The sequence below is a fragment of the Symsagittifera roscoffensis genome, chromosome 3 (genome assembly GCF_963678635.1).
Source record: "Symsagittifera roscoffensis chromosome 3, txSymRosc1.1, whole genome shotgun sequence".
Classification (NCBI taxonomy): Eukaryota; Metazoa; Xenacoelomorpha; order Acoela; family Convolutidae; genus Symsagittifera; species Symsagittifera roscoffensis.
This window is the reverse complement of record NC_087064.1, coordinates 54,940,068-54,966,179: the sequence shown is the minus strand read 5'-3', so window position 1 is coordinate 54,966,179 and position 26,112 is coordinate 54,940,068. Positions and strand designations below refer to the sequence as shown.

The 26,112-nt window shown below is 35.9% G+C and overlaps 1 protein-coding gene across 1 annotated transcript in view; it reads right to left on the bottom strand.

Moving 5' to 3' along the window:
* Nucleotides 1-26,112, bottom strand: part of LOC134842338 (uncharacterized) — a 59,907-nt gene that overhangs the window by 8,679 nt on the left and 25,116 nt on the right. The window contains exon 5 of the mRNA XM_063858624.1: nucleotides 23,893-23,982. Coding sequence (XP_063714694.1) covers nucleotides 23,893-23,982 — 90 coding nt within the window. The remainder of the gene's footprint in view (nucleotides 1-23,892; nucleotides 23,983-26,112) is intronic.

The following is a 26,112-nucleotide window of genomic DNA, read 5'->3' as shown; positions in this document are numbered from 1 at the left end:
CTTTGCAGAGTCGATATTTCAGAGGGCGTCCGTTCCCAGGTAATCATTTCTTCCTCGTCCTCTTCCTGGGTCTCGCTGATCATTGTGACAGTTTCGACTTGGTGCTGCTTTGCTTTCTGTAAGGCCAATTCGAGAGACATAGGCTCTGGGCAAGACCCGAATGCCTTCCCCTTCTCCCCTGGCATCCAGTCGGGCCCTTCTTCTAGCATCCTGGAAAGGCCATCCGCATTTCCATGTTTAGCCCCAGCTCTGTGGACTACATTGAAGTCAAACTCTTGAAGTTGCTGTTGCATTCGGAAGGTCATTCCATCGGGTTCCTTCTGCCTAAAGAGCCATTGAAGGCTGGAGTGGTCGGTGCGAAGGACAAATTTTACCCCCCAGATGTAGGGTTTGAACCATTTCACCGCTTGCACTACAGCCAAGGCTTCTCTTTTTGTCGTTGAGTAATTCGTTTCTGTTTTTGATAGTACCCTGCTAGCGTACACAAGTGGTCTCTCCTCCCCGTTGATGACGTTCGAGAGTACAGCGCCCAAGCTGGTATTGCTCGCATCCGTGTCCAATATGAAGGTTCCCGTATAGTCAGGAAATTCCAGAACTGGGGCCGTAATAAGTTCTTTCCGTAGTCTATCGAAGGCTATCTGACATTCGTCGTTCCAGATAAAGGGCACCTTCTTTTTCGTCAAAGAAGACAGGGGACTCATAATCCCGGCAAAGTCCTTCACAAATCGACGGTAGTAATTGCAGAATCCGAGAAAAGACCTCACCCCCTTAACTGTTTTGGGCACTGGCCAGTTCTCAACCACTTCAACTTTCTTGGGATCCACTTGGATACCTTCATTTCCAATTATCTGGCTCAAATAAGTCACCTCCTTCTGTACCAACCTGCATTTCTTCGGCTTCAGTTTCAAATTTGCCTCCCGTAGTAGCTGGAAGGTAGCCTTCAGGTGTGCAAAATGGTCGTCTTCGCACTTGCTGTACACCAGCACATCATCGAGGAATACTAGGGCCCACTTCCACAGGTGGTCCCGAAACAATTCATTCATGAGCCGCTGGAACGTTCCTGGAGCATTGGACAGCCCAAAGGGCATCATAACGTACTCATAGAATCATCCTCCATCCGGTGTCACAAAGGCTGTCTTGTGTCGGTCTTCCTCGGCTACTGGCACTTGCCAATACCCACTCGCCAGGTCGAGGGAAGAGAAGTACTTCTGCCCGTTAAGAGCATCGAACGTTTGATGTATCTTCGGAATCGGAAATGCGTCCTTGACCGTTACATCATTCAGCTTCCGATAATCCACACAGAACCGCCAACTCCCGTCTTTCTTCGTTTGCAAGACAATTGGTGCACTATAAGGGCTTTTTGAGGGTTGAATCACCCCTTTCTCCAGCATGCTCTTAACTTCGTCCCTGATGATCGGCATTTTTGCGGGAGATGTTCGATGGGGGGGGGGGATCTTGATAGGGGCCGAGTCTCCAGTATCAATCCGATGTGTCACCAATTTAGTTTGGCCAAGTTCGGCATCTGTCAAAGTGGCCGTCAGTTGATCTATAAGTACTGATCAACTGTTTCAGCCGGTCCCTCTCCGTTCCTGTCACCTCGGGAGCTGCCAGTTCTAGAATCTTCTCTATATCTTCATCTAGATGTCGTTTAGCCTGTACCTGAAAGTCCATCGACCCTTCCTCTTGCATTCCCTGCACCTCGTGGTCCTGACTTACGGGGGGCAAACCTTCTACAACATCCCCCATGGCATATGATGACTCGACGTTTGACCCACCAAGAGAAGTGTGTGGTTCGGTTAAGGGGGTACTATGCGACGAGTTTACATCCCAGTAATTATCGTCCTCTGGCGAGTGTTTAGGGTATGAGGTCACCTTCAATATTTCATATTGCAGGGGAACTATAGATCCCTCCTTCCGTCCCGTCCAGAGGTTGTCACACTGGAAATCTAACGAGCATTCATGCTCCTTCAAAGACCGAAGTCCTATGATCATCTCCGCTTTCAGCTCAGGCACCACCAGGGCCTCGACCTCATCGTCGATTGACCCTAGCTCCAAATTAGCCGTCACCCATCCCTCGACTCCCACTTGCCTTCCATCCGCTGTTTCTAGTGTCCCTTTGTAGGGCCGTAACGGTGGGGCTGTAGTCAAATTATGGTACACCTCGCTTCGTATTAGGTTGATCGTAGCTCCCGTATCCACTAGTGCTTTTACCGGTAGCCCGCCCAAAATCGCTTCCGCTATTAGCCCGAATGGCGCTTCGGGCACTCGGCAAACACTCACGAATTCCAAGGAACTCTCTGTCTGGCACTGGATACTCGTGAGTTGTTTAGGTTCTTCCGGTCGACTGGGGGTCGTTTGGTGGAATAAAGTCTGAACCTGCTCTGTTCCTCGAAAGCTTTCGCCTCTCATTTGCACCTGAGGGCTCGTCGTGGGGTCTAAGCGGTACATAGAGGGGTTGGAAGTGGCGGATGGGTAATTTACTCGCTGTTGATTCTTTATCTCGGCCGGGACAAAACCTCCCTGATGCATATTCAATGCTCCGGCCCTTGGTAGTTTAAATGATCCGAATTCTTCTGGGGTCACTCCTTCGCAAAATGACCCGGCTGGCCGCAGCCAAAACAGTTCCCACGGGGGATCTGGTTTTTTATTCCGTAACGACCTCCAAGGCCAGGAGATAAGTTCGATCTATTCTCGCCGGGTTGGGGTTCGTATAGTTGTCGGGGTCGTTGGGAAGGTTCCGACCGCGGTAAGTTTTCCGGGTGGGGAACGGGGATGATAGAATTAACAAACCTACCCATCATGGCCGTCATGTTCTGCATCTGAGCTAACAGATCATTCTGGACACTCACCAGTTGGTCGATGCGGGGGTCATTGCTCGCCTGCTGACGTCCCTGACCAGCTCCCACTGGTTGGCTTCGAGGGATCTGTCCGCCTACATTCCGACCAGCCTCAGCACCCGGCTCTGGGACATTTTCGGCAACCCTCGCAAGGTGCAACTTTCTCCGGTTCCTGGCCCTGGACGTTTTATTCACAAGATCCAAGGCTTGGGCACGGGCAACTGCTTGCGCTAGGCTTCCAAGATCTTCTCGCAGAAGTAGGTCTTGAAGGTCCACGTCAAATAGCCCGTCTATGAACTGTTCTCGGTTCATATCGTCTCGAGCTTGAGCTCCCACATTTCCATTAGCAACATCTCCAAGTGATCGAATTCGCCGAGAGAATTCCCTCAAACCCTCCTTGTCTCCTTGCATCAGACTTTTGAACTCCGCCCTAGCCGCTGCTTGAGTTTGGAAAGGCATCATACGCTGGTCTAGTTCGGCCAGCATCCGTGCAAGTGTTGGCGCTGGGAAACCGTCTTCCTCCTCTCTGAAGTGGGCTGGCATGCTGGTAAATTCATCCAGAGCCCATCCTGTCAGACACGTAGGCAACACCATCCGAGCCTGTTCATCTTCCCATCTGTTAGCATCCGCAACCCAGGCGAAATGCTTCCTCCAGTCGGCCCAGTTTTGATAGCTACTGGAGGGAAACCGATCGGGGCGAATGGTGCCAAAGCCAAAGACTCCTTGCTGCCTGTCCAAAGCATTCGCTGCCGCCACAGCAGCCTCTGCCAATGCAGCTCTATCGTCGTTGTTCATCATCGTGTTTGCTCACGGGATGATTGTTCGTTCGTTTGCAACTTCAGTCTAGGACAAAGCCCACCCAGGAGCGCCAATGTCGTCTTTAGGATTTTCACACACAGTCTTGCGAAGCTATCCCTTTTACCGTGCTAAAGCAGGGGGGCACTAAGGCTCGGTATTAACGACAATCCCGAAAGGGTTATTTTTAGTGGTGAGTTGTCCTCTACTGTATTCTATTGCTCCCCCTTAGTCAGTGATGCTCTTGCTTGCTATATCTCGCTTGAAGTCGCGTAAAACGAATTCCTTTCTCTCAAATGAATTCAATATATGTATAAGTCTGAATGAATACAAAGGGCCTACTAATTCGGCCAGCATATAATTTAGTAATATACAACAGAATGGTTTGCGATCCGTACACACTTAACAATTTCTTCTCTGCGTACTTGATCAGTACACGTGTCGACTAAGCTCTCTGACTTGTACTAACTTCTGCTCTAACTAATTTTCCACAAGGCACTTCGACTTACGTTCTTTCTTCACTCGCTGTGAAACAATTAACAGATGAGTTCAGATAGCGACCACAACTGGGACCTACTGAATCTTACGCTCGTTAACTCGTTCTCTTTTTAATCCGCTCTCTAACCTCCACTTCTTCTTATCTCTATTTGTGCTCCGTTTTTGTTGATGTCACGCCACTTCATATCGGTGCTGTCATCCCCTTAATCACAACTGCCCCCTATGGTTTTTCCCTTTTACCTACTCCCCCTGTCAAAGCTGACGGGTCTCAAGTCCGGGGTTTTTATCGACTTGTTCGCGTTTTTTAAATACATCCCCCTGCGGTTGGCATCGTAAATCGGGTAAGTATCGAAGTCGTATGATTCTTATCAATTAAATCCCCCCTTCGCTACTTACTTAAATAACATCTGACTTCGGTGTCAAATCTTGACCCAAGCAACAAAGTCATACGACCCCAATAAACTAACCATAACCCGATTTTGAACCAAATTTACTAATATTTTCACTATCATGTTAGGATAAAATGCGCAGAAAATACGCTAAGTCGAAAATTTGCTAGAATTACCAATTCTACAGTTGCTGTTGCAAATGGTTTAGACAGAGTAAAGAAAGTTTTTACGAATATCTTATTGGTTTAAGTTTTTTACCCGCGTTTTACGCTGTTTAAGGTGTTGGATGCCATTTACATTATCGTATGATAAAAAAATACTGATTTAGTCTTTCACTGAGCATTGATCTTAGAAACAAAAAATTGAAATCGTTTGTCGTAAAATTGAGAACATTTTCCGAAATACTTTTTTCTAGGAACCAAACCAGGCTTTGAAATTTGTAACTGTAATTGCAAAATTGAACATGAAGTTTTCTTAAAGTGGTATGTTTATTTCCATAAAAAAACTACCTACTCCGTTGAGGAAGCAATATGTAAAGTTAACACAGTTTAGCTATTGTGGCTGAAATTGTACTTCTTGCCAAAATTTTCATATTTGATTAATTTGTTTAAACTTATACTCATCAAATGAAAATTAACATCCGCTTGTAAAAAAAAATTGATCGAAATTATCAGTTAGTTCTGACAATGATATCCGTTTTTCGCAATAAGTAATATTCGATTTTCTGTAGGTTGAGATCTTTTGGTTTTAAATGCTTTAGCCAATTTTTTTGAGAAAATTTGATTTCTTCAAAGTTTGAGAAAACTTAAATTCATCAAACGTTTAAGAATTCTACTGTTTATACCCATATTAGCTTCAACTTTAATCAACAACTTAGGTAATGAAACATACAAACAGAAAGATCCAAATGAGCTCAGGTTCAAAAGAGTTATAACTACAGTTGCCAGAATTAAACTCTGATACCGCCAATAGGATTAAAATTTATTGTTGTAAAAGTAGTTTCAAGAGACTCTAGTAAATAACCTCAAGCCCTGGAACTTTAGTTCTGGTTTTCTGCTTTATATAAAAATCATTACGAGGCCAACCTGTGCACTGGATAGGCGCACAATTTTGTGTCTGTATGTTCCTGGATTCCAGAGACAAGTCTTTAAACATGTTAAAATTTTGTCGGAATGATCAAAGGAAAGTAAAGAACAAAAGAAGAACAAAAGAAGCGTCCTTGTTGCGAAATCCGCTTACAATGGACAAAATGCACAGTTTGGCCTCGTAATGATACCGATCCCTGATTTTGGGAAACACTTTTTACATACATTGATGGAAGGAGCCAAAGCATTGAAGATGAAGTTCCCGCATCCAGTTTCAAGCGTTAATAATCGATTATATTACGATTTTAGCACCAGTCTCACTAAAATTGAGAGCAATTGATTTTAATCAATTAATAATCGATTATAATCAGTCTTTTTAAAATCAAATTTTAATTAATTATAATGCATTATAATCGATTATAATCGATTATTTATTCGTCTATTTTTCGATACAATTATAATCGATCATAATTGATCAAAATCCATTAGTTTTATTTAAATTTCTATTTCATTAGTTTTGCACAAAAATCCATTATAATCGATTATAATTGATTTTAATCCCTTTTGTTTGTCGATTTTTGTCTTCAAAGTTGCATCTAAAGTGCTTATATTTTATGCTTTTTGTGGACGTTGCTTCCTATGAAAAATGAGAAAAATAAAATAAAGTTTTTCAATTAATTCAAATTTATAAGTTTTTTTACTCATTTTTCCCCATTAGTTGTTTTGTGATGCATATTTTAAGCTTTTTTAAACACCAAAACATCAGCAAATTGATTTAGTTTCATGAATGATTCGGAAAATTTATTTTTCATCTACCGCGAGAATCTTTCCACTCATATGAAAGGATCTCTATGAAACTTTTGTTTCGTGGCAAAACTTTGTGTTCAGATGAACCAAAGTGTTCAAGAGATTTCTCTTCTAGAGGTTTTTTTATTGACACAAAAAATATAACCCATAAGATATAATTCGAATATAGGAAAACTTCGGCAAAATAAGAGATTATAATCGATTATAATCGATTATAATCGATTATAATTGATTTTAAGGGTTTTTAGTCAGAACGATATTCAATTATAATCCTTTATAAGAGATTATAATCTCTTGGAAAATATTACGATTATAATCAATTATAAATCCCTTAAAGACTTAATTTTGCTGATTATAATCAATTTTAATTGTCAAAAAATCATCATAATAATCCATTATTATCGATTACTTACGCCTAAACTTTGATGCGGGTAGTTGCAAAAATTCTACGCGTTTTTATTTGAACCAAACCAAATAGTTAGAAGCGTTTTTTTCCAGGGTTTATAACCGTTTCCCGCAAAAAAATTACTGAGGTTTGAAAAAAAATTGGGAGGTTCAAATTGCATATCGTCAGTAGCGTTCCGAGGGGAGTGGACCGGTGGGGGCGACTGCCCTTCCCCCTCAATTCTGGTTGCCATATTTTTCCAAAGGGTCCCTCTTTGGTATAACTTTACGATATCCATCTGAGGGAGAAGCGCGCGCCCAAAAAACGCATCTCTTTTTCGTCAAAATTTTCCAAAAACGCCGTTTTTTGGGCTGTTAAATTTTGCTGCGACGCAGAGAATTTTTGACAAAATAGGGTCCTTAGAGTATTTTCGGAGAGCTTCGAAAATCAAATTGGTCGACCTAAAAAAAAAGATCCGCAAATTTTTCAAAATTTTTCGAAAAACGCTCCCCCCTAGAAAAATTTCTGCGCAAGCCACTGCATATCGTGATACGTAACCAGATACGGGATGGGCTATGAGCGAGTTCACCAGCATGCCAGCCACCTGTAGAGAAGAGTTAGAAACTACCGGACACAACCCTTGCTAGAATGTTCAGCCATATAAACCGACAAATGCTGCCATTCCAGCTCCGGGTGGCTTGTAGAGCCGAACTCAAAAGCCTCATAGAAGACATCAAGGAATACCTGAAGGAGTTCTCGAGCAACTCCGATCCCTGGGCGATATCGGATTTGAAACATGGTTGTACAAACAAAGGGATTTACTACTATATGAAACACTTGGTAAATTCAATCAATTTCTGTAGCCGGAGCTTGGTCGCGGAGCTGACAATTAAAACAGCTAGAGTGAGGCGCAGGAGATGACATAGATCTCTTTGCGAAATACAAGGCGTACTGGGGGCCCGTATCCGTCAAGTGGCGTGTAAATCGGTGGCGTCCTACGCACAGGTCAGACTGCTGAGGCAAACGGACCAGAGGCTGAATCATTTGATGAGGATTCAAAATGATCTGACGGCACAAATACAGAACTTGACTGAAGCATTGCTGCCCAGGCTGAAAAAAGTAGGGCCCGCAGTTTGTACGTGTTTTTTCGATTATTTTGATCCCCATTTAGTGTTTCTGGTCTGTACAAGAGTGTGGCGTGCACGCATATGCGTTTGGCTGTTTGCAATGTTTTATAAGAAAAATTGAAAAAAATTTTGAGCCCTTCAATCATCCTTTTACATAAATATAAACTACTGATTCTTATTTACTCTCAAAAAAATTATCTTATTAGGCTAATTGTCAAACAAAATAAAACAAAAAATACAGAAAGTAGTAAAATACAAAGTCAAGGCCTTTAATGATAGTTTAACAATTTCTCTTTCTTTTGACAGAATCAATCTGCGGTTTCTAACGCAAAAAAATCAAAAAGGTTTAAAAATCTTGCTTTAAAAAAGAAGAAAAGTAGAGTAAATATGAAAATGAACCTGTGCAGTTGATTTATTAAATTTCCCAGCTAAATTTTATATTCAAAAGCTCCATTTTTTAAAAATGATGTTTTTCAAGAAGAAATGGATAGTTCTGTTTGATGCTGTTTGGGTAATATTTTGGGCAAAACATACCAATTTTTTCAATTGTTCAAGAAGCAGCATTTTTTGAACTGATAAGCAATGAATTTTTTTTGGAATTTTTGTTAAAACTTTGAGTTTATTCTTTGTTATGATATTTTACTTAGAAATTTTTCTGTCATTGCGTTGCGTAAAGTATGTTCTCAGCAATTTTTTCGATTTATCTTATTTTTGTGTTTTTGTTAGAGTTTAAAGTGTGGAGTTCGGTAGATGCATATATTTCGTGTGTTTCCAGTGCTAATCTTTAGTCAATTTTACGCTTAGATAGAATTACTCTATATTGTCTCTTGCGATTTTTATTCAGTGATTTACAGTATCATGAATTAAGAATCCAAATTGATTAAAACGCCAAAAAATGCTTTGTATATATGTGTCAGATGTTTCGTGCTTAAAACCTTTTTATTTGGTAGAGAAAACACGAAAAACGTTTTAATTTTTTCCTGAAAACAGAACTGTGACGAACAAAATTCATATCATCGTCTGTTGTTCTTCCTAAGTACTAACAGGATTTGATACAATCAAGCTTCAATCACAATCTTTAGTTTTTTTTTGCTTTATAAAAAAAATGTTTTTGTTTTATTGGTTTTGGGGGTGAGCATGTTCCCTATAAGCCAATTTTCAAAGTCATTGACTGATATTCTTAAGCCAATGAGTCAATTTTAGCTAAAACTAAAAATCCAGTGTCGCTGTAGTTTCGCTTAGGTTTTTTTACTTGAGGATAAATCCTGTATTAAGATAATGAAAGGAATTGAAATTAAAACAAAGCCCTCTGGCACCCTAAAAAATTTCAGGGAAGATTTATATTAGTAAAGATATGTAAGCTTAGTCCTGTTTTCAGGGTAGGATGTCAAAGTTTCAAAAACAGGGCCACTCAAGAATATTTTTATAGAAGTCGCATTTGATCGACCGTGTCGCAAGCTTTTTAAAGATAACTAGAACATCTTGCTGTCACTTTCTTTGATTGTCCCCTTCGAGCAGATCGTTTCATCGAGCAACATAACGGCATCAATTGATTTTTGAACTTGTCCGAAGCCAAGCTGTGTAATCTGTTGAAAATTTTGAACGTTAAAAAACTCGTTTGTTCTATTACAAACTACTTTGTTGAATAATTTACCAACAGCAGTAGTAATGAAATTTGTCTGAAGCTTTCCGGCGAACGTTAAGATCCCTTTTTATAAATTATAACTGTTTTTGCAATTTTAAGCAAGTTGGAAAACAATCATTTGAAAAAAAATTTCAATACTGGAAAACTTTTTTAATTTATGAAATTATAGTTCAAACTGAAACCATCTGTACCATTTTTTAATTTTAAATTTTGTAAGGTTTTAATAATTTCAGCTATTTCAACTTGCCTCAAGAAATTTGTTTTGAACGTTTTGTCGCCCCTTCTTTGCTATGCTAGTTTTTTTCATCTCTTTTACTAATTTTGTTTCTAGTGATGAAAAAAAGTTATTGAAACCTTCTAATTCTCTTTCATCGAAAACTTTATCATTATTTGTCGACTTACATTTACCGGGTACATTATTGACCAATTTGAAAGTTTGTTTTTTAGCCTCTGTGTTGAATTTTTGTTGGTAGTTTTATCTTTTCCTGTCCCGCATCTTGATTTCAAATTTAGTACAAAGTCGTGAAATAGTTCTGTTAGAATTGTAATCAATTTGCCAAATGCGTTTTCATAGCCAATTGAAAAAATAGTAAATATAATCTGTTAGTTTTATCCTGATTTCTTCTCTGAGGCTCTGTAAAAAAATTGAAGTTTGTAATTTTTTAATAGACAAAAAAAGTGAAAAAAATGACTCGATAGCGAGACAAGTGAGGCTCAAAAAATAACAAATTTTTTAAAAGTTATGGTCAGACAACGGTTTTTTCCGCTGACACGCAAATCACGAGCCAAATACAAATGAAGCAGATTTATCAACACATGATTCTTCTTAAGTTTTTTTATGTCTCGGTTTAAGTTTATCAGTCTGTTTGGTTTTTGTCTATTTGGCTTATCTCACTAGTCTAGACTTTGTGTTTCATTTTTAATCAACAATTAAAATTTGCAGCAGAGCAAACTCATAATGCAAAACTTAAGCAAAATTTTTTGAGTCCGTTTTTTTTAGTCCATTGGAATCGATATTCTAGCCAAATATCATGATCTTATATTGAATTCATACGGCGATTCTTTCATTTTCAGGTTTCAGTCTTGTTCGGGAGTTGCAATTGAATACTTTTCTCTGTTCTTTTTGGGTGTGGACGAGAAGCTGGAACTTAGATAAGGAACTAAAACTAATTATCAAAAGAGACGGTTGTTGTGCAAGCAGCACAGAATGTTCCGACCATACTCATGGAAAAAAGGGCTTTTTTTTCTTTTTGTTTTTAACTTAGTGTCGTTTTTAGCAGATGATGTAGCTCAAAAAACATACCATTGCCTAAAATATTAATAAATTAGGCATGGTCGACAATTTTTGTTCCAAAAATGAAATAAAAACAAAACAAAAAAGAGAAAAAAATGAAAAAAATTATGGCTGAAAAAAAATGTTCAATATAACGAGCGGTAATTGACCGCATTATTCCCCGCAATGGAGTTCTATAAAAAAAATCAATTAAATTGGAGTTATATTGTCAGTCTTTATAAAATTGAAAAACAACCCAATATAATGAATCAAAAATAGATCATGATGAAATTACATTGCAAATCAGTTACAATCAATTTTTTTTCACTTCTAGTTGAAGACAATGAAACTTCTTTTAAATCAATTTTTTTCGGGACAGAGGGCTACGGGACAGGGGGGCAAGCGATGGGGTTTTAACATTAGAGGGGTGGATGTATAAGGGGCAAAACGGCAAACGTTGGATAGAAAAGTGATGGAATGCTTTTGAAATTTGAGACAGCTTAGGTTTATAAATCGACTAAGCCGTACACCCATTTTGCAACTTTGGCAATTACGAATTACAAAAAAAAAAATAACCTGGAAACAATTCCATTTTAATTGAGTTTAAATGGATTATAACTAAGTTTAGATTTGATATTAAAGGAGGATTACACTTAATTTTTTATTCTATTTTGTTGTCTGCAAATAGCATGGGAGTCGATTATATTGATATCATTTTAAACCAGAAAAATCCGTTATAATTGATTTCTTCTCACTTTTCTTACATACGGGTCGCTCATAACTAGACTAAATCTCAAATTTTTTCTCGACACTCGGAAAAATTTTCAATTGTTGTTCGAATTACAATTGAAAGGGCTCTAATATGATATATCACTCGGCCCATTCCAATGTGTATTCGCTTTACCTGATTTTTCAAGGAAAACAAAAAATAGAAAGAACTAAAACGCACCAAATACAAAAGTCCTCCCCATTTTCAATAGTTGGAACAATAACCTAAACTACTTTTTAAAGAATACTTAAGACTATTTAACGACAAAATTGCCGGTCGTAAAAGATCCTTTCGAATAGGTTTCTCTACTATTTCATTGCAGATTGGTAAAAATGTAAATTGAACTGTAAATTAAAAATGAATCGAATTTATCGTGTCTTTTAAAAAGAATCAATTTTTTTATAAACTTGGTATTTCCATCGATTTTTTTTATAAAATAGCACATATCAAGTTAGCACCATTAGTTTAAACGTAACATTATTTCTTTGCAATTTCAATTTGCATCTTTTTTTTGCATTTTCAATATATTAGCTTGATCCCAAGTAACTACCTCTGAAACTATTAAACTATATCCCATCTAACAGCTCAGATCAATTCAAATGAAACCGTCGAGTTTTTGAAGTTTTTTAACTTCTTTTTTAAGTTTGAAGAAATTTTCTAAAGTTTTGACAGATATTTTAGCAATTTCGGCTACAATTTCATCACAATTGGCATGGCATGTCATCATCAGTTGGGAATTCGTTCTGAAGTGATTCCATGCAGTGGTCTACGAGGGTATTTTGGTAATTGTACAGCGCCTTGTGTGATTCATTCAAGTCCAGCGACGGCTGAAAAATGACAAAGTCCAGTTTTTTCGTGCACAGATCCGAAGTCTTCACGCAGTTTTTGTTCATCACGCATCTCTGCACACAAGATGGAGTTGCACTGAGGTCAAAATTACAGGCTTTGTTGATTGTAAGTTTGAAGTATTTTTCCACGCAGTCGGTCAGTTCAATCGAGTCGGGTTTATCAGAGGATGGCGAGTATTTTTGGCGAACGATTTCGAAATCAAAATTGGTTTTATCGCCCGAACTATTTCTAAAGTTTCCTTTACGACAATAATACACTGCGGAAGTCGTGCTTGATCTGAAAGACTGCTCCGAATCGGACCAGTTTTCGTCTGGTTGTCGCGGGATGTCAGCACAGCTGTAGGAGAATACATTATCTTGTACTGTTGTCGGTTTTCCGACTGTGAGTAAAACACCTGTCAGCAACTTTACGACAAGCAAAATTTTACAACTGACTCCCATTTTTAAGATAATTTGTATTTTTGAAAAAGTAATACTCTACTCGCTGACACAATTTTGGCGAATAAAAGAAAATTAGAGCCCAGTTTAATTTGTTCGAAATTAGTTAAAAATGATTTTGAGTAGGAGTTCAATTTACTAATTAGAGGTAATTTTGGACTTTTTGTGTGCGTTTTGCAAATTAGCAGAAGTTTATCGAACTATCAATTTTGATTGATGGTCTGATTTGTTGTGTTTTTGGATGAAAACTCAGCCTTTCAGGTTAAAACTTGAACTGTATTTTGAAATCTAGAAAACTCTGGGGTCGAAATTATTTTTGAATAACTTAACAACGCGTTATGATCTTGTAATATAATTTTAATCGGATATATGGAGCTCTGATTTTATTAAGGTGGAGCGAAGTTCACGCTTGGTAAATATTTGGTGAAATCTTTTGGTAAACAATTAGAGATTAAGCCGCAAAACTAGTTTCGCTGACATCATTTCAAAAGATAAAATTAGATTCGAGGGTCGTGCAAAATAGGCTAATGAGAAAATTTCTAATCTTATCTTTTGAAATCCGAAATTCAATCCCACCTTTCGAACTGATTTGGGGGTTTCTAAATTGATCTTCAGAGAAAGTGACAGTTCAGCGAAATGGTTTGTTTGCCGATAATGAATCGGACCGATTAATCCATTTCGAGGCTAAATCGTTTTCAAAGATATTCTCAAAGCAAATAAATTTTACACCAAACAAGCAATTGGTTGCAAGAACATGTCTAGAAAAATTTCAAGCACTTTAACGGATTTTTTCTAAAATCAAAAATACCATAACGACTATTAACGACCCTAATTTTCCTAATAATTCTGCGCCACAGGCAAATTTGTGCCAAACTGTCAAAAACGTCGTTTTTTTGAAATTTTGTGAAAGAATTTGAGCAAAAATCATGTTTTTTTTTTGGAGATGAGCTCGCGCCTTAAAACTACTAAATTTGGCTCTTTTAGATAAAATTTCGAGCCAGTCAGTCAAAAATTATTGTCGTAAAAGATTAACCAATTCGTTCTATTTTGAGAAACTCATTTTTGGCAGGCTTTTTAAAATGTTTAAAAGGTATTTTTGGCGCCAATGTTTGATATTTATGAAGGGGATGCGCGCGCCGAAAAAAACATGTTTTTTTTCGACAAAATTTTCCAAAAAGTACCTTAAAACGCCTTTTTGGCCTTTTTTCAAAACTTTGCCTGCCGCGCAGATAATTTGGCCAAAACAAGGTCTTTTTAGTGCTTTGGGAGAGCTCTGAAATTAATTTGGTCGACCTAAAAAAGTCGACAAAATTTTCGAAAACTTTGAAAATCCGCCCCCCCCCCCGCCCCTCGATGCAATAGACATAATGGGCGAAGTAATAATTTGCCCATGTAAACGAAGGAAGTGGACTTTTTTTGGTTGTTCTTCCCCATATTTTTTACACAAATTTGCAGCTTTTTATGATTCCTCGTCGCCGAATCTTTACCAAGATGTTTAAAAAAATTTCCTTCTCTTTTCAATTAAGTGATTCTGAAGAAATTTTGAAAAGTTTACAGATTAAATTGTGTTTCGTTTGATAAATAACTCCTAATTCAAACCTTTATTGCAATAGTCGCACATATATCACTATGCCCTCAAATAAGAACTGATTCATTATTTAAAAAAGAATATATTTCACCTCGTGTTCGACAGAGATTGACGATGATTGGTCAAACTTATGGAAGCTGCAATGAACGGTGAGCTACCGTCCGGACATTAACATTTACATTGCCTATTTGTAAGGTTCAAGCCATGTTTATTCTGTAATTTGATGTGGGCAAGGTCCGATTTTCACTGAAGTTTCAATGAACCTTAATTAGCATAACTTCAAATTTCATAGTTTGTTGGATCCAGCACTCTTGTTGTCCTTAGCTCACTTTGGGGTTGAGTTATTCATGACCAGTTCAAATTCAATATCCGTTTGGTGCGCAATTAACTAAACAATGCCTTATTGCTCCAACTGGTTGCATTTTCGTCCTTGCTAGAAATGCTTCAAAAATAAAATTGCTACAAAGCATGCACGGTTACTCAGAAAAAAATGAATGTAATTTCTGGTGAGTGGGGCGAAAAAAATTAAATTACTGTTTCATCTTTTGTTGTCAAGACGCCCTCAGAGTTCCAAGTTTTGCTTAAAGCTTTGCCTAAGATGCTTTGGATGAGAGTTACTGTTTTAGCGGTAACTGAGCTACGCGGAGACTAAAAATATATCCATTCTGGGGTTTTCCCTGCGACAAAAGATGCCAAAAATCTCTGAACACGCCTTATGTCAAAAAATTTAAAACAATTGAATTTGTCTCAATTCAATTTCGAACAGTTTTCTTAAACAAAATTACTACCTACTTTAAGGGCTTTTATAGAAAATTTTTAAAATAAAAAATAAATAAAAATTTTTAGAAAATTTCAGCGTATTTTCAATTTTGAGCTCAAGACATTTTAGACTTTCAGACAATATAAGAAAATTATTTGCCAATTTTAACAGCAAATTTTTATCTAAATAAATCAAAAACGACAATGAAAATAAACATGCCTTCCTTTCTTTGAGATTCGGAACATTATAATTATTTTAAAAAGGTCTGAAAAAAACAGCGAAAAAAAATAATTAGTCCCATCTTTAACGGTAGTTTAGCCTGAACATTAACAACAAAAGTCGATCAATTTCTTCTCAGCTGGGAGAAAAAACTTTGCGGTGACAATTTTAAGGTGGCATTCAAAAAAGAAAAAGTTTTTTATTTAAACACAATAGTTGAATAATAACATCAAGTCTTCCAAAAACTATTACTTTTTTTAAAATTATTTCTTTTCATTGAGCTTGATGTACTTCAACTATCGTATTTGAATATCTATTTTTTTCTTTGTGCCTCCCACTCTAAATTTGGCACTAAAAATTTTTTCTTTCACTTGAAAAAAGTTAGTTCAAACTGTTAATACTCATGCTAACTTACGGCTAAATATGGGCAACTAATAATTTTTGAAGGTAAAACTATTTCTGGTTTTCTTAGTGTTCTTTTTTGTTAGTTTGCACTTTAATTACATTCACTTTGCTCGGAGCCGAACAAAACGGCAGATCAGTTAAGAAAGACTAAAATGACTTAAGTTTCTGGAACAATAGTTTCGGTATGCACGGCAGATTACCAATAGAAACCGGATCAGCCGTACAAGCTCCTCCCCTAAGTAACCAACCGTAGAACTTCCACACCAGCCTCGTAATATTTTTGAAACTTACCTCTGTATAAAGTATGCTTTTGGAATAAACTCAAAAATACAATTGGTTTGCACAGTTTTTAGGCAGGATTATATTTCAAAGCTGTTTGTTCATAATCCCATTTTATAGATTTGAAAAAATTCTGATTCCACAAAAATTCAGTGATGTAAAATTGGTCACGAAAACTGGTCAAAATCAGACCTATTTATCATTGTGAGGCCAAACTTAATTTCGTCAATTGCAACTTAATTTCGTCAATTGCAATTAGTTCAAACTGTTAATACTCATGCTAACTCACTTTGGGGTTGAGTTATTCATGACCAGTTCAAATTCAATATCCGTTTGGTGCGCAATTAACTAAACAATGCCTTATTGCTCCAACTGGTTGCATTTTCGTCCTTGCTAGAAATGCTTCAAAAATAAAATTGCTACAAAGCATGCACGGTTACTCAGAAAAAAATGAATGTAATTTCTGGTGAGTGGGGCGAAAAAAATTAAATTACTGTTTCATCTTTTGTTGTCAAGACGCCCTCAGAGTTCCAAGTTTTGCTTAAAGCTTTGCCTAAGATGCTTTGGATGAGAGTTACTGTTTTAGCGGTAACTGAGCTACGCGGAGACTAAAAATATATCCATTCTGGGGTTTTCCCTGCGACAAAAGATGCCAAAAATCTCTGAACACGCCTTATGTCAAAAAATTTAAAACAATTGAATTTGTCTCAATTCAATTTCGAACAGTTTTCTTAAACAAAATTACTACCTACTTTAAGGGCTTTTATAGAAAATTTTTAAAATAAAAAATAAATAAAAATTTTTAGAAAATTTCAGCGTATTTTCAATTTTGAGCTCAAGACATTTTAGACTTTCAGACAATATAAGAAAATTATTTGCCAATTTTAACAGCAAATTTTTATCTAAATAAATCAAAAACGACAATGAAAATAAACATGCCTTCCTTTCTTTGAGATTCGGAACATTATAATTATTTTAAAAAGGTCTGAAAAAAACAGCGAAAAAAAATAATTAGTCCCATCTTTAACGGTAGTTTAGCCTGAACATTAACAACAAAAGTCGATCAATTTCTTCTCAGCTGGGAGAAAAAACTTTGCGGTGACAATTTTAAGGTGGCATTCAAAAAAGAAAAAGTTTTTTATTTAAACACAATAGTTGAATAATAACATCAAGTCTTCCAAAAACTATTACTTTTTTTAAAATTATTTCTTTTCATTGAGCTTGATGTACTTCAACTATCGTATTTGAATATCTATTTTTTTCTTTGTGCCTCCCACTCTAAATTTGGCACTAAAAATTTTTTCTTTCACTTGAAAAAAGTTAGTTCAAACTGTTAATACTCATGCTAACTTACGGCTAAATATGGGCAACTAATAATTTTTGAAGGTAAAACTATTTCTGGTTTTCTTAGTGTTCTTTTTTGTTAGTTTGCACTTTAATTACATTCACTTTGCTCGGAGCCGAACAAAACGGCAGATCAGTTAAGAAAGACTAAAATGACTTAAGTTTCTGGAACAATAGTTTCGGTATGCACGGCAGATTACCAATAGAAACCGGATCAGCCGTACAAGCTCCTCCCCTAAGTAACCAACCGTAGAACTTCCACACCAGCCTCGTAATATTTTTGAAACTTACCTCTGTATAAAGTATGCTTTTGGAATAAACTCAAAAATACAATTGGTTTGCACAGTTTTTAGGCAGGATTATATTTCAAAGCTGTTTGTTCATAATCCCATTTTATAGATTTGAAAAAATTCTGATTCCACAAAAATTCAGTGATGTAAAATTGGTCACGAAAACTGGTCAAAATCAGACCTATTTATCATTGTGAGGCCAAACTTAATTTCGTCAATTGCAACCAGATTGTATAATAATCAAACTCTCTTTGTTTTTCATTTGTACTTTCATTTCCTTTGATTGCTTCAACAAAATTTTAACATGTTTGAAGACTTGTCTTTAAATTCCAGAGATCAACAAGCACCAATTTGTGCGTCTATTTAGTGCACAGTTTGACCTGAAAGTGGTTGAGATAATTAAAGTGGTTGAGGATTATTGAAAGTCTAATCTAAAATGATTTTTGAAGATTTCATATGAGGTGGATTGAATTTTTAAAATTACCTAATGCACCCTAATTACCCAAAACGCCAAAACGGTACAGAACTGTCGTGACGATCATTTTGGTGGGTTTTTTTATTTCAAGTCAAATTGCATTAAGGTGTGTTGGGTTCTAAAGTGCATTAGATAAGTTTAAAAATTCACTGCCACTCACATGGGAATCCACTTGAAATTGACAAAACTTACAGTTTGGCCTCGTAATGATAAATAGGTGTGAGTTTGACACTTTTTCTTGATCAGCTTTACATCAGCAAATTTTTGTGGAATAGGAATCTTTTCAAATCTATGAAATGAAATTTTGAACAAACGCGTTTTCCGAAAAAAGGATCTCAGTCTGCTATGCCAACTTTTGACCACGGCAGCTTGGATTTTTTTTTTGATCCAGTTACAAAAACAGTGACGCAAAATTTAATCTCGGGGTATTTTTTCTCCTGGCAAGTTTCGATTTCCTGGCTACCTGTTGTAGACAGAAAATAATACACAACTCTTAGGATACTTAGCTGCAGTTTCAGATAAAAAAAAATTTCTCCATGATTTTGAAAAGACGCCCCTTCCCCATTTTCGCGTATCAACCTATAAAGACAACATTTTGAAAACAGTCAGGCTACAAGTAATATTTTAGAAATTTTGGGGGTGCTTTGATTGAAAGGTGCAATTTTTCCGCCCATCATATTTGGTATTTGTCTAAGGCGTTTAAAGAAAAAAAGCTGGGTTGGTCAATGAAAATGTCGTTGAAAAAAAGTAAAAGAGGAGGTCTTCCTGGAAAATTTGGCAGCTCAAACAAAATTTAGTGTGGCGGTACTTTTATAGCCCAATCGGAATAAAACTCAAATCGGAATAAATCCTTACCGTGCGGAGCTTCCGCCGTAAACTTTAAGCCGCAAAATAAAAAGCATTTTTTTTGAATTTTTCTCGGTAAAAAAATCTGTTAAATGAAACTGATATTTTGCTTTAGGGCAATATAAATAAGTCACCGGGAAAAAACACGGTGTTAAAATATGAATAAAAACAATTGTCCAGAGTAAAAATGAACAGTTTCCATTAAATCAACTAAAATGATTGAAAAACGGTCAAGCGTTTTTTCTGTTATTTTCAATTACAATTAAAATCAGTATTTAGAGCTTTTTTTGATAATTTTGTAATTGTAATTTGTTTCGACTAGACTGTCTGAATAAATTTTTTCTATTACAAACTGGGCAGAAACTTATGTTCCTTATTTTTTTTCTGAAAATTTTAAGGCGACCAGCTTGCTTCTGTAAATATGGGAGATTTCGGGCTATCACTCATTATTTGCATATCAAAGGATTTTATTGGTTGTTTGACTATAAAACGTTGCCTCAAAAAAGGCCCAAAAACTAAAAAACGTTGAATTGAAACATAAGGCTAATTAAAATGAGAACGGATTCCGCAAAATGCTCCTAGTTTCTAATGCTAACTTTCAATTTCGCTGTTTATCGATGTATTATCTATTTTTTTGTGGATTAATCAATTCATTGTTGAAACCAAAAGCTAATACCGCACAAGACTGCTTGTATATCAGCTCGAAGCTTTGAAAATTCCGACTGAATTTTAGGGCCGAACTATAGGTTTTTAAGCTGAAAAATTGACTAAATAAAAAAACACAGTTTTTTTTTCAATGTTTTTAATCCAGTTTATCGCTACACAAATGATAAAAAAATTACAAGAGAAGTTTTTAGCGCCTTGTCTTTTAATAAAAGACCAAATAACATTTTGAACCACTTGGTCTGGCGCTTACGCGTATTACAAAAACGCAACATATCAAGCAATAATTGTCCCAAATCGGCCAAGTAGCATTTGCATTTTCTAAAACCACATAATTTTATCACAGTTGAAGATTATTCCAGTTTCATTTGAGCTCCTGATAGCAATTTCTTCCAGCTGTTATAAAAAATTTTCATCAAAAGAGTTTTCTAAAAAATCATAACATATATATATATATATAATGCAAAGATTTGTGGAACTCTTCTTATCACCCCAGACGTAATTGTTAAATGTAATTAGCGTCTCAAAGCCTAATAAAAAGACTAAAAAGACCATAAATTGATTAAACGTGAAAATCTGATTTTCCCATAGGAGTTACGGACAAAAAATTTTTCAGATAAAAAAGTTTGCTTTCAAACGCTGAGTTAAAAAGTCGAAAATTGACTGAAGAAATAACCCCCCAAGCTTAATCGTTTCCCTTTTTTTTCTTCATAAGTTGAAGCAACAAGAGTAAAATTACGATGCGGAACTTAAAATCAATGGATTGTCTGCGTCCTGCTTCAACTATTCATCTTAAAACTGTGATGCTAGAGTACGGGATGAAATCATGACATACGCTAAATGAAGTGCTGTATAGAATATAAATTAAATCAAATTCAGCCAGGCCAGTTGCTGTGCTAATTGCACAAAATGTTCCGATCAATATCATCATTCAATATCAAAGAACTAAGTCAAGTTTCTAAGAAACCAAGAAATTTTACATTCTGTTTTTTTCCTAATTTTTTTGAAAGAAAAACAAAAAACATTTTGTTCTTTCAGATTCTCTGTAAGTATTTATATTCAACTTTTGTGTTTAAGGCTGGTTGAAAATGTACAAACTGTATACAAATCGAATAAAATTACGTTTAATTATGACAATATAAAAAAGCAAAGTTTTTCTTGACACTGCCAAAACTATGGACGAAACACGCCCAAAGGCAACGTTTGATTCCACTTTCGCGGGTTAGAATAAAAATGTAATTATTTGTCTCCAGATGATTAGATGAATAAGCAAACATTATTTTCCTTGCTAAAAACAGTGTGAGAAAATCAGAAGTGATTAAACAGCGCAAATTATTTTTTGAGAAAAAAACATGTAAAGGCACAAAATTAAACCTTATTCACGCAAAAACTAAATATTCAAATGCCAAGCGCACGGTTTCCCGCAGTAAATGTGATTAAAGCTTGCGAAACGAACATATGACCAAAAAAACAAATATTTTTCCAGGATGAGTTTGAAAAACCTAACCAAATTGAACAAATTGAAATTGAAAATATCAACTTCTTCAAAAATGGGACTTTTTGTAAATCGCGTCCTTTTTTTTGACTGACAGCGAACATACGAACGATAATTTTTAACTATAATTATTGTCTGTTTTTTTCGCGAAAAAAACAGTGCCTGTACTACGTTATAGACAAGTTCCAAGTTTACATTTAAAATTTTTTATATATATTCTGATTTTTGTTCCCTTTAAATTAAAAAACTGAGCCTGAACTACGTTATAGACAAAAAATCCAACTATACATGCAAAACTTTATTTATTTGGAAAAAGCTGGTTTTTTCTAGATAAGATTATGCGAGGAAGAAAAAATAATTTAGAAAAGTAAGTCATATAGTTTTCATAGTATGAAAATATATGATAACGATTTGACAAAAATTTTCGTTTTAATTTTTTATCTCAAAAAAGAGCTTCAATATCAATACATGTTGCGTATCAGCTATAAATGTTCAATGTGTGTTTTGAATTTCGAAAAAAAGGTGAAAAACTTTGCTTTCGTGTGTGCTTTGGATTTTTTTTCCAGACAAATCAGTTACCACCAATCATCAAAATGGGTCCGGTGATAAATCAGCTTAGAGTTTTTCTGAAGTGATTCGAACGATATTACAGAACTTTCAGAAAGTTCTTCTGGTATCGAGAAAAACAGAACTAAAACTTTTGCTGTTCAGTCCTAATTACAAATAAAGCGAGCAAGCAGAATTACAGTAGCTTCTTCATGCTTAACTTACGCCTGAAAGCTTAGCTTTTCTCAAACTTTCGATTTTTAGTCTCAAAAAAAATCAAATTAAAATCAAAACACTGCAGAAAAATTGAATACATTTTTAAATTTTTTTGTATTTCCAGTTACTTTTCTACAAAATCTCGTGTCAAATTTGCTTATTTTACTATGATTGTCGAATATTCTTGAGCTCTAATTTTTTGTTCAGATTCTTCTATCACACCACGCAGAAAAAAGACACTACTTTGAAAAAAAATTTGTTGTACTTTTCAAGACTATGGTCGGAACTTTCTGTTCAATCCTTGTTTAATTTAAAAGCTTTTTGCTATTGAAAAAAAATGCTAGTAATTGTTTTTAAAAACCCTAAAAATTTGAAAAATTCTTGGTTGTTGTAAAATAAAAATTCCCATATTTCCTAATTCTGCAATTTTGCAAAGAAAAACACAGAGTGCGGTCTGTATTTAGACAACCGCGTATTCATGCTCGTCAGTAAGCAGACAACTACTATGAATACGCAGTTGTCTAAATGCTGCTGCGTAACCGAACAAAACGCTTCTCGCATTGGTTCGTTTGGTTAACACAAATGCAATTATTTTAATTTTTAGCCGATTTCTAGCAAGACCGAATTTTGAGCAGATGTAAAAATTTGCATTTTAGTAGTGTTTTTTTTTCTGGTCTGTGTAAAACTTTGCAGGTTATTTGAAACCAACATGAATAGTTTTACTCTTAAATATTATTTTTGGCCAATTCGGTTTGTTTATAAATCGACTTAAATTTATGAACAAAACTTTTTGAAATGGTGCTGAAAATCGATTGGCTTATTCTAGCCCATCAAATTGGGGCGGGGTCGTAAGTGTCTTAGCGGTTATTTTGTATAACTTTTTTTTTCAGGATCAATTTTTATGCAAATGCTTTTAGAAAAAAATGTAAGGGCTTCTGCACTTAAATTAGAAAAATGACCGAGGTGGCTCCCTAAACATGCTCATGCTTGGTTTTGCACGAAGTCGAGCTGAGAGTTTGTAAGCTAGTGTTCTCAAAAAGTGCACCATTCTTTTTAAATTAAAAAAAAATTAAGTTCCGTTTTGAATTTTTTGAGGATGTTTTTTCATTTTACCGTTGTTCTTTAAACTCTTTTTTAAAAAGTTTTTCTTATCAAAATCTCATTATTTGCACTGAGCTTAGTGACTGGGTTGCAGTCGTCGAATACTGCAGTTCAAAAGACAAAACTGACAAAGTTTTAACAGACAATCATGTTTTTTTTCAGTTGACCTCCGCACCAGCAAACATTTAAAAAATATATATTTTGCAATTTACATGGTTTGAAATGACAAGCTAGAAAAGAAATCTTGGGACCTTGATTGACAACTTGATACTCGCCAAGAACTTGAACTATTTTGCTACATAAAGTTGAAACCTTCCACTGATGTTACAATGCAAGATATGAAACGATATTGACGTTAAAGTTCAAGACAGTTGGTACACTCTGACCAAGGTTACATTCAAAGATTACAATGGTTTATAAATAACTTAAAAGCAATACCCCCAAAAAATTCAAAAACCAAGCAACTAATGTGAAATTGCTTTTTCCTAAATATCAGTAGATATTGAGCCTCGTAAATAATTATTACTACTTTTTTCATCGGGTAAAGCAGCAATCAGGTGAAGCTAAAAAGATATTTGGTGCTTTATGAAGAACCAAATTTGTATCCTGGGTTAATGTCTATTAAGCTATTAAGGCTATTTTGTGGCCTTTTCTGTGTTCAATTGCAACCAATGAATACGAATCATGATGAGGCTTTAAAGTGTCGTCCTATTGCTTCGATCGAAACAACAAATCCTGTTTTTTTTGCCCGATGTTTGACTAATCTGACCTTGACGTCGAGAGCGTCACCACAAACGTGCGGGGAGTTCTTGTGACTCATGCTGCTGATAACGCCCTCAGAAGTACGGCAGTCCCACATCTGAACAGAAATTACACTTCAATAATCTGTTAATAAATCGGTTTAACCCTAAGAGGTCAAAAGTTTTATAAGCAAACAAAGACGAATGAACAAATTAACATCATATCAGGGCAAACAGTTTGGTGAATGTACAAACTTTCTTGGATCTAAACCTAAATATCAATGTAAAGCTAAATATTTTGGTGAAAACGAAGTTTAAGTTTTTTCTAAGCAAATTGGATTTAATAATATTTTGCTGTACCGTTCAGAGCAGACTCAAACTCTAATTTGATTATTATCTAACTCTATTTCGATTTCTGAAAAAAACTGTGTCAACCTTTTTCTAGGACAGCCATTTGGAATTTGTCGAGCTCTGCCGAAATCCCAAAATGACCACATTTGGAAGAAGTTGCAACCCAATTGGAATAGAAAAGTGAACACAAAAGTCTGGTTGACAAAGAGGTTTCCAAAGAGTTACTCTTTGTTACTTTTTTATGACCAGTTTTGTTGACCTATCCTACAACTTTTCTAAAGGTGCCTTGGGCTCCAATATACACAAAATTTAAAGGGGAAAGCTCGCATCTAAAAACAAAAATTTTTTTGGTCATAACCTTCCAGGAAGTGCCTTGCAGCGTCATGTTCGGCCTGTTTTTTTCAGCAAATTGACTGCGGGGCAGAAAGTTTTGGCAAAACAAAGCTTAATAGAATTCGAGAGTTTAAGGGTAGCTCAGAAAATTAATGAAGTCGACTTAAAAAAGACCGTCTAAGCTTTCAATTTTTTTCTTCGAAAAACCGCTCCCCCACCAGCGGATTTAGAGCCGATGGGGGGGGGGGGGTGAAACCGCCTTTTCCCCTTAGGAATTCGACCTCCTGCCGACCCAAAGGGTTCCCCTTTGTACTATTTCGAGATATACATTTTAGGTGACGGACCCTACAATTTTTCTAAAGGCGCCTTTGGCGCCAATATATACTAATTTTGAAGGGTGAGCGCGCGCCGAACGCGATGTTTTGGGAAAAACTTTCCAAAAGTTGCCTAAAACCGCCTTTTTTGGCCTGTTTTTTAGGAATTTTGCCTTCGGCGCGGAAAATTTGGTCAAAATGGGGTCTTTATAGCCATTTACGAGAGCTCAAAAAATCAACTTGGTCGACCTAAAAAGAAAAGGCCGACAAAATTTTCGAAATTTTTTGAAACGCTGCCTGCCCCCCGCCCCCCTGGAGAAAACCCTAGATCCGCCCCTGCGCTATCCTCAAAAAAATCTGCCCACATCACTGATTAGACCCTTAAATCAAGCAGACGGACGAATCTAATAAGCGAATAATTTTCAAAACCTTATTTTAAATGCAGCAACCCTGAGCTGTGACTTTTCAAAACTACCTAGTGATGAGTAACTACTTGAAAATGATTTCAGATAAGTACTGATAGGTAAAGTCTCATTTGTACCGATTTTGTTGCGAAAACAAAAATCACCCTAATTTGTTCCAAAATTTTGCTAAAATTATCAAAATTGGTTCAAAATTATTCCAATTAAACTTCAATGTTACATTATTTACACTACACAAAGTTATTTAAATGGAAATGCTGTTATCCCAATTGTGTATTTTAGGTTTGTTAACGATGGTTAATGAGCCCAAATTTTAGAAAAACGAGACAAGTGAGTCTCTATTTAAGCAAAGTAAGCTGAATGAGCCCAATTTGATGGTAAATTGGGCTGAATTATTGGTACCCATTTTTAGTATAATCTGCATGCGATCAAAATTTTAAACAGGCGCTGAATGAGCCCACTTTTCAGAAATTAGGAGCTGAGTTAGCTTAATTTTCAGCATGAGGCGCCGAAAGACTCCAATTTTCTAAAAATTGGTTCAGCCATTGCATTTTTCTAAAAACTGTGCTTCTTTAGTGTAGGTTTGAAAACAATCAGCAATTGTCACTCTAAGGATTGGTGGAACAGATAAGAACAGAAAACTTTTATAGTCAGTTGGTTCGAATGCTGCCAATTTGTCCTTATTGGGGACAAATGAGCGCAATCTTTTAAGTTTTAATCTCAAAACTAGGCTTTCTTGGGTCCACATTTTGTGTGATAACACTAGGACCAGTCGCGCTAAAAATTGGGATCATTCGGTTTTTCCACTGAAAAAATGTTGATAAAAAAT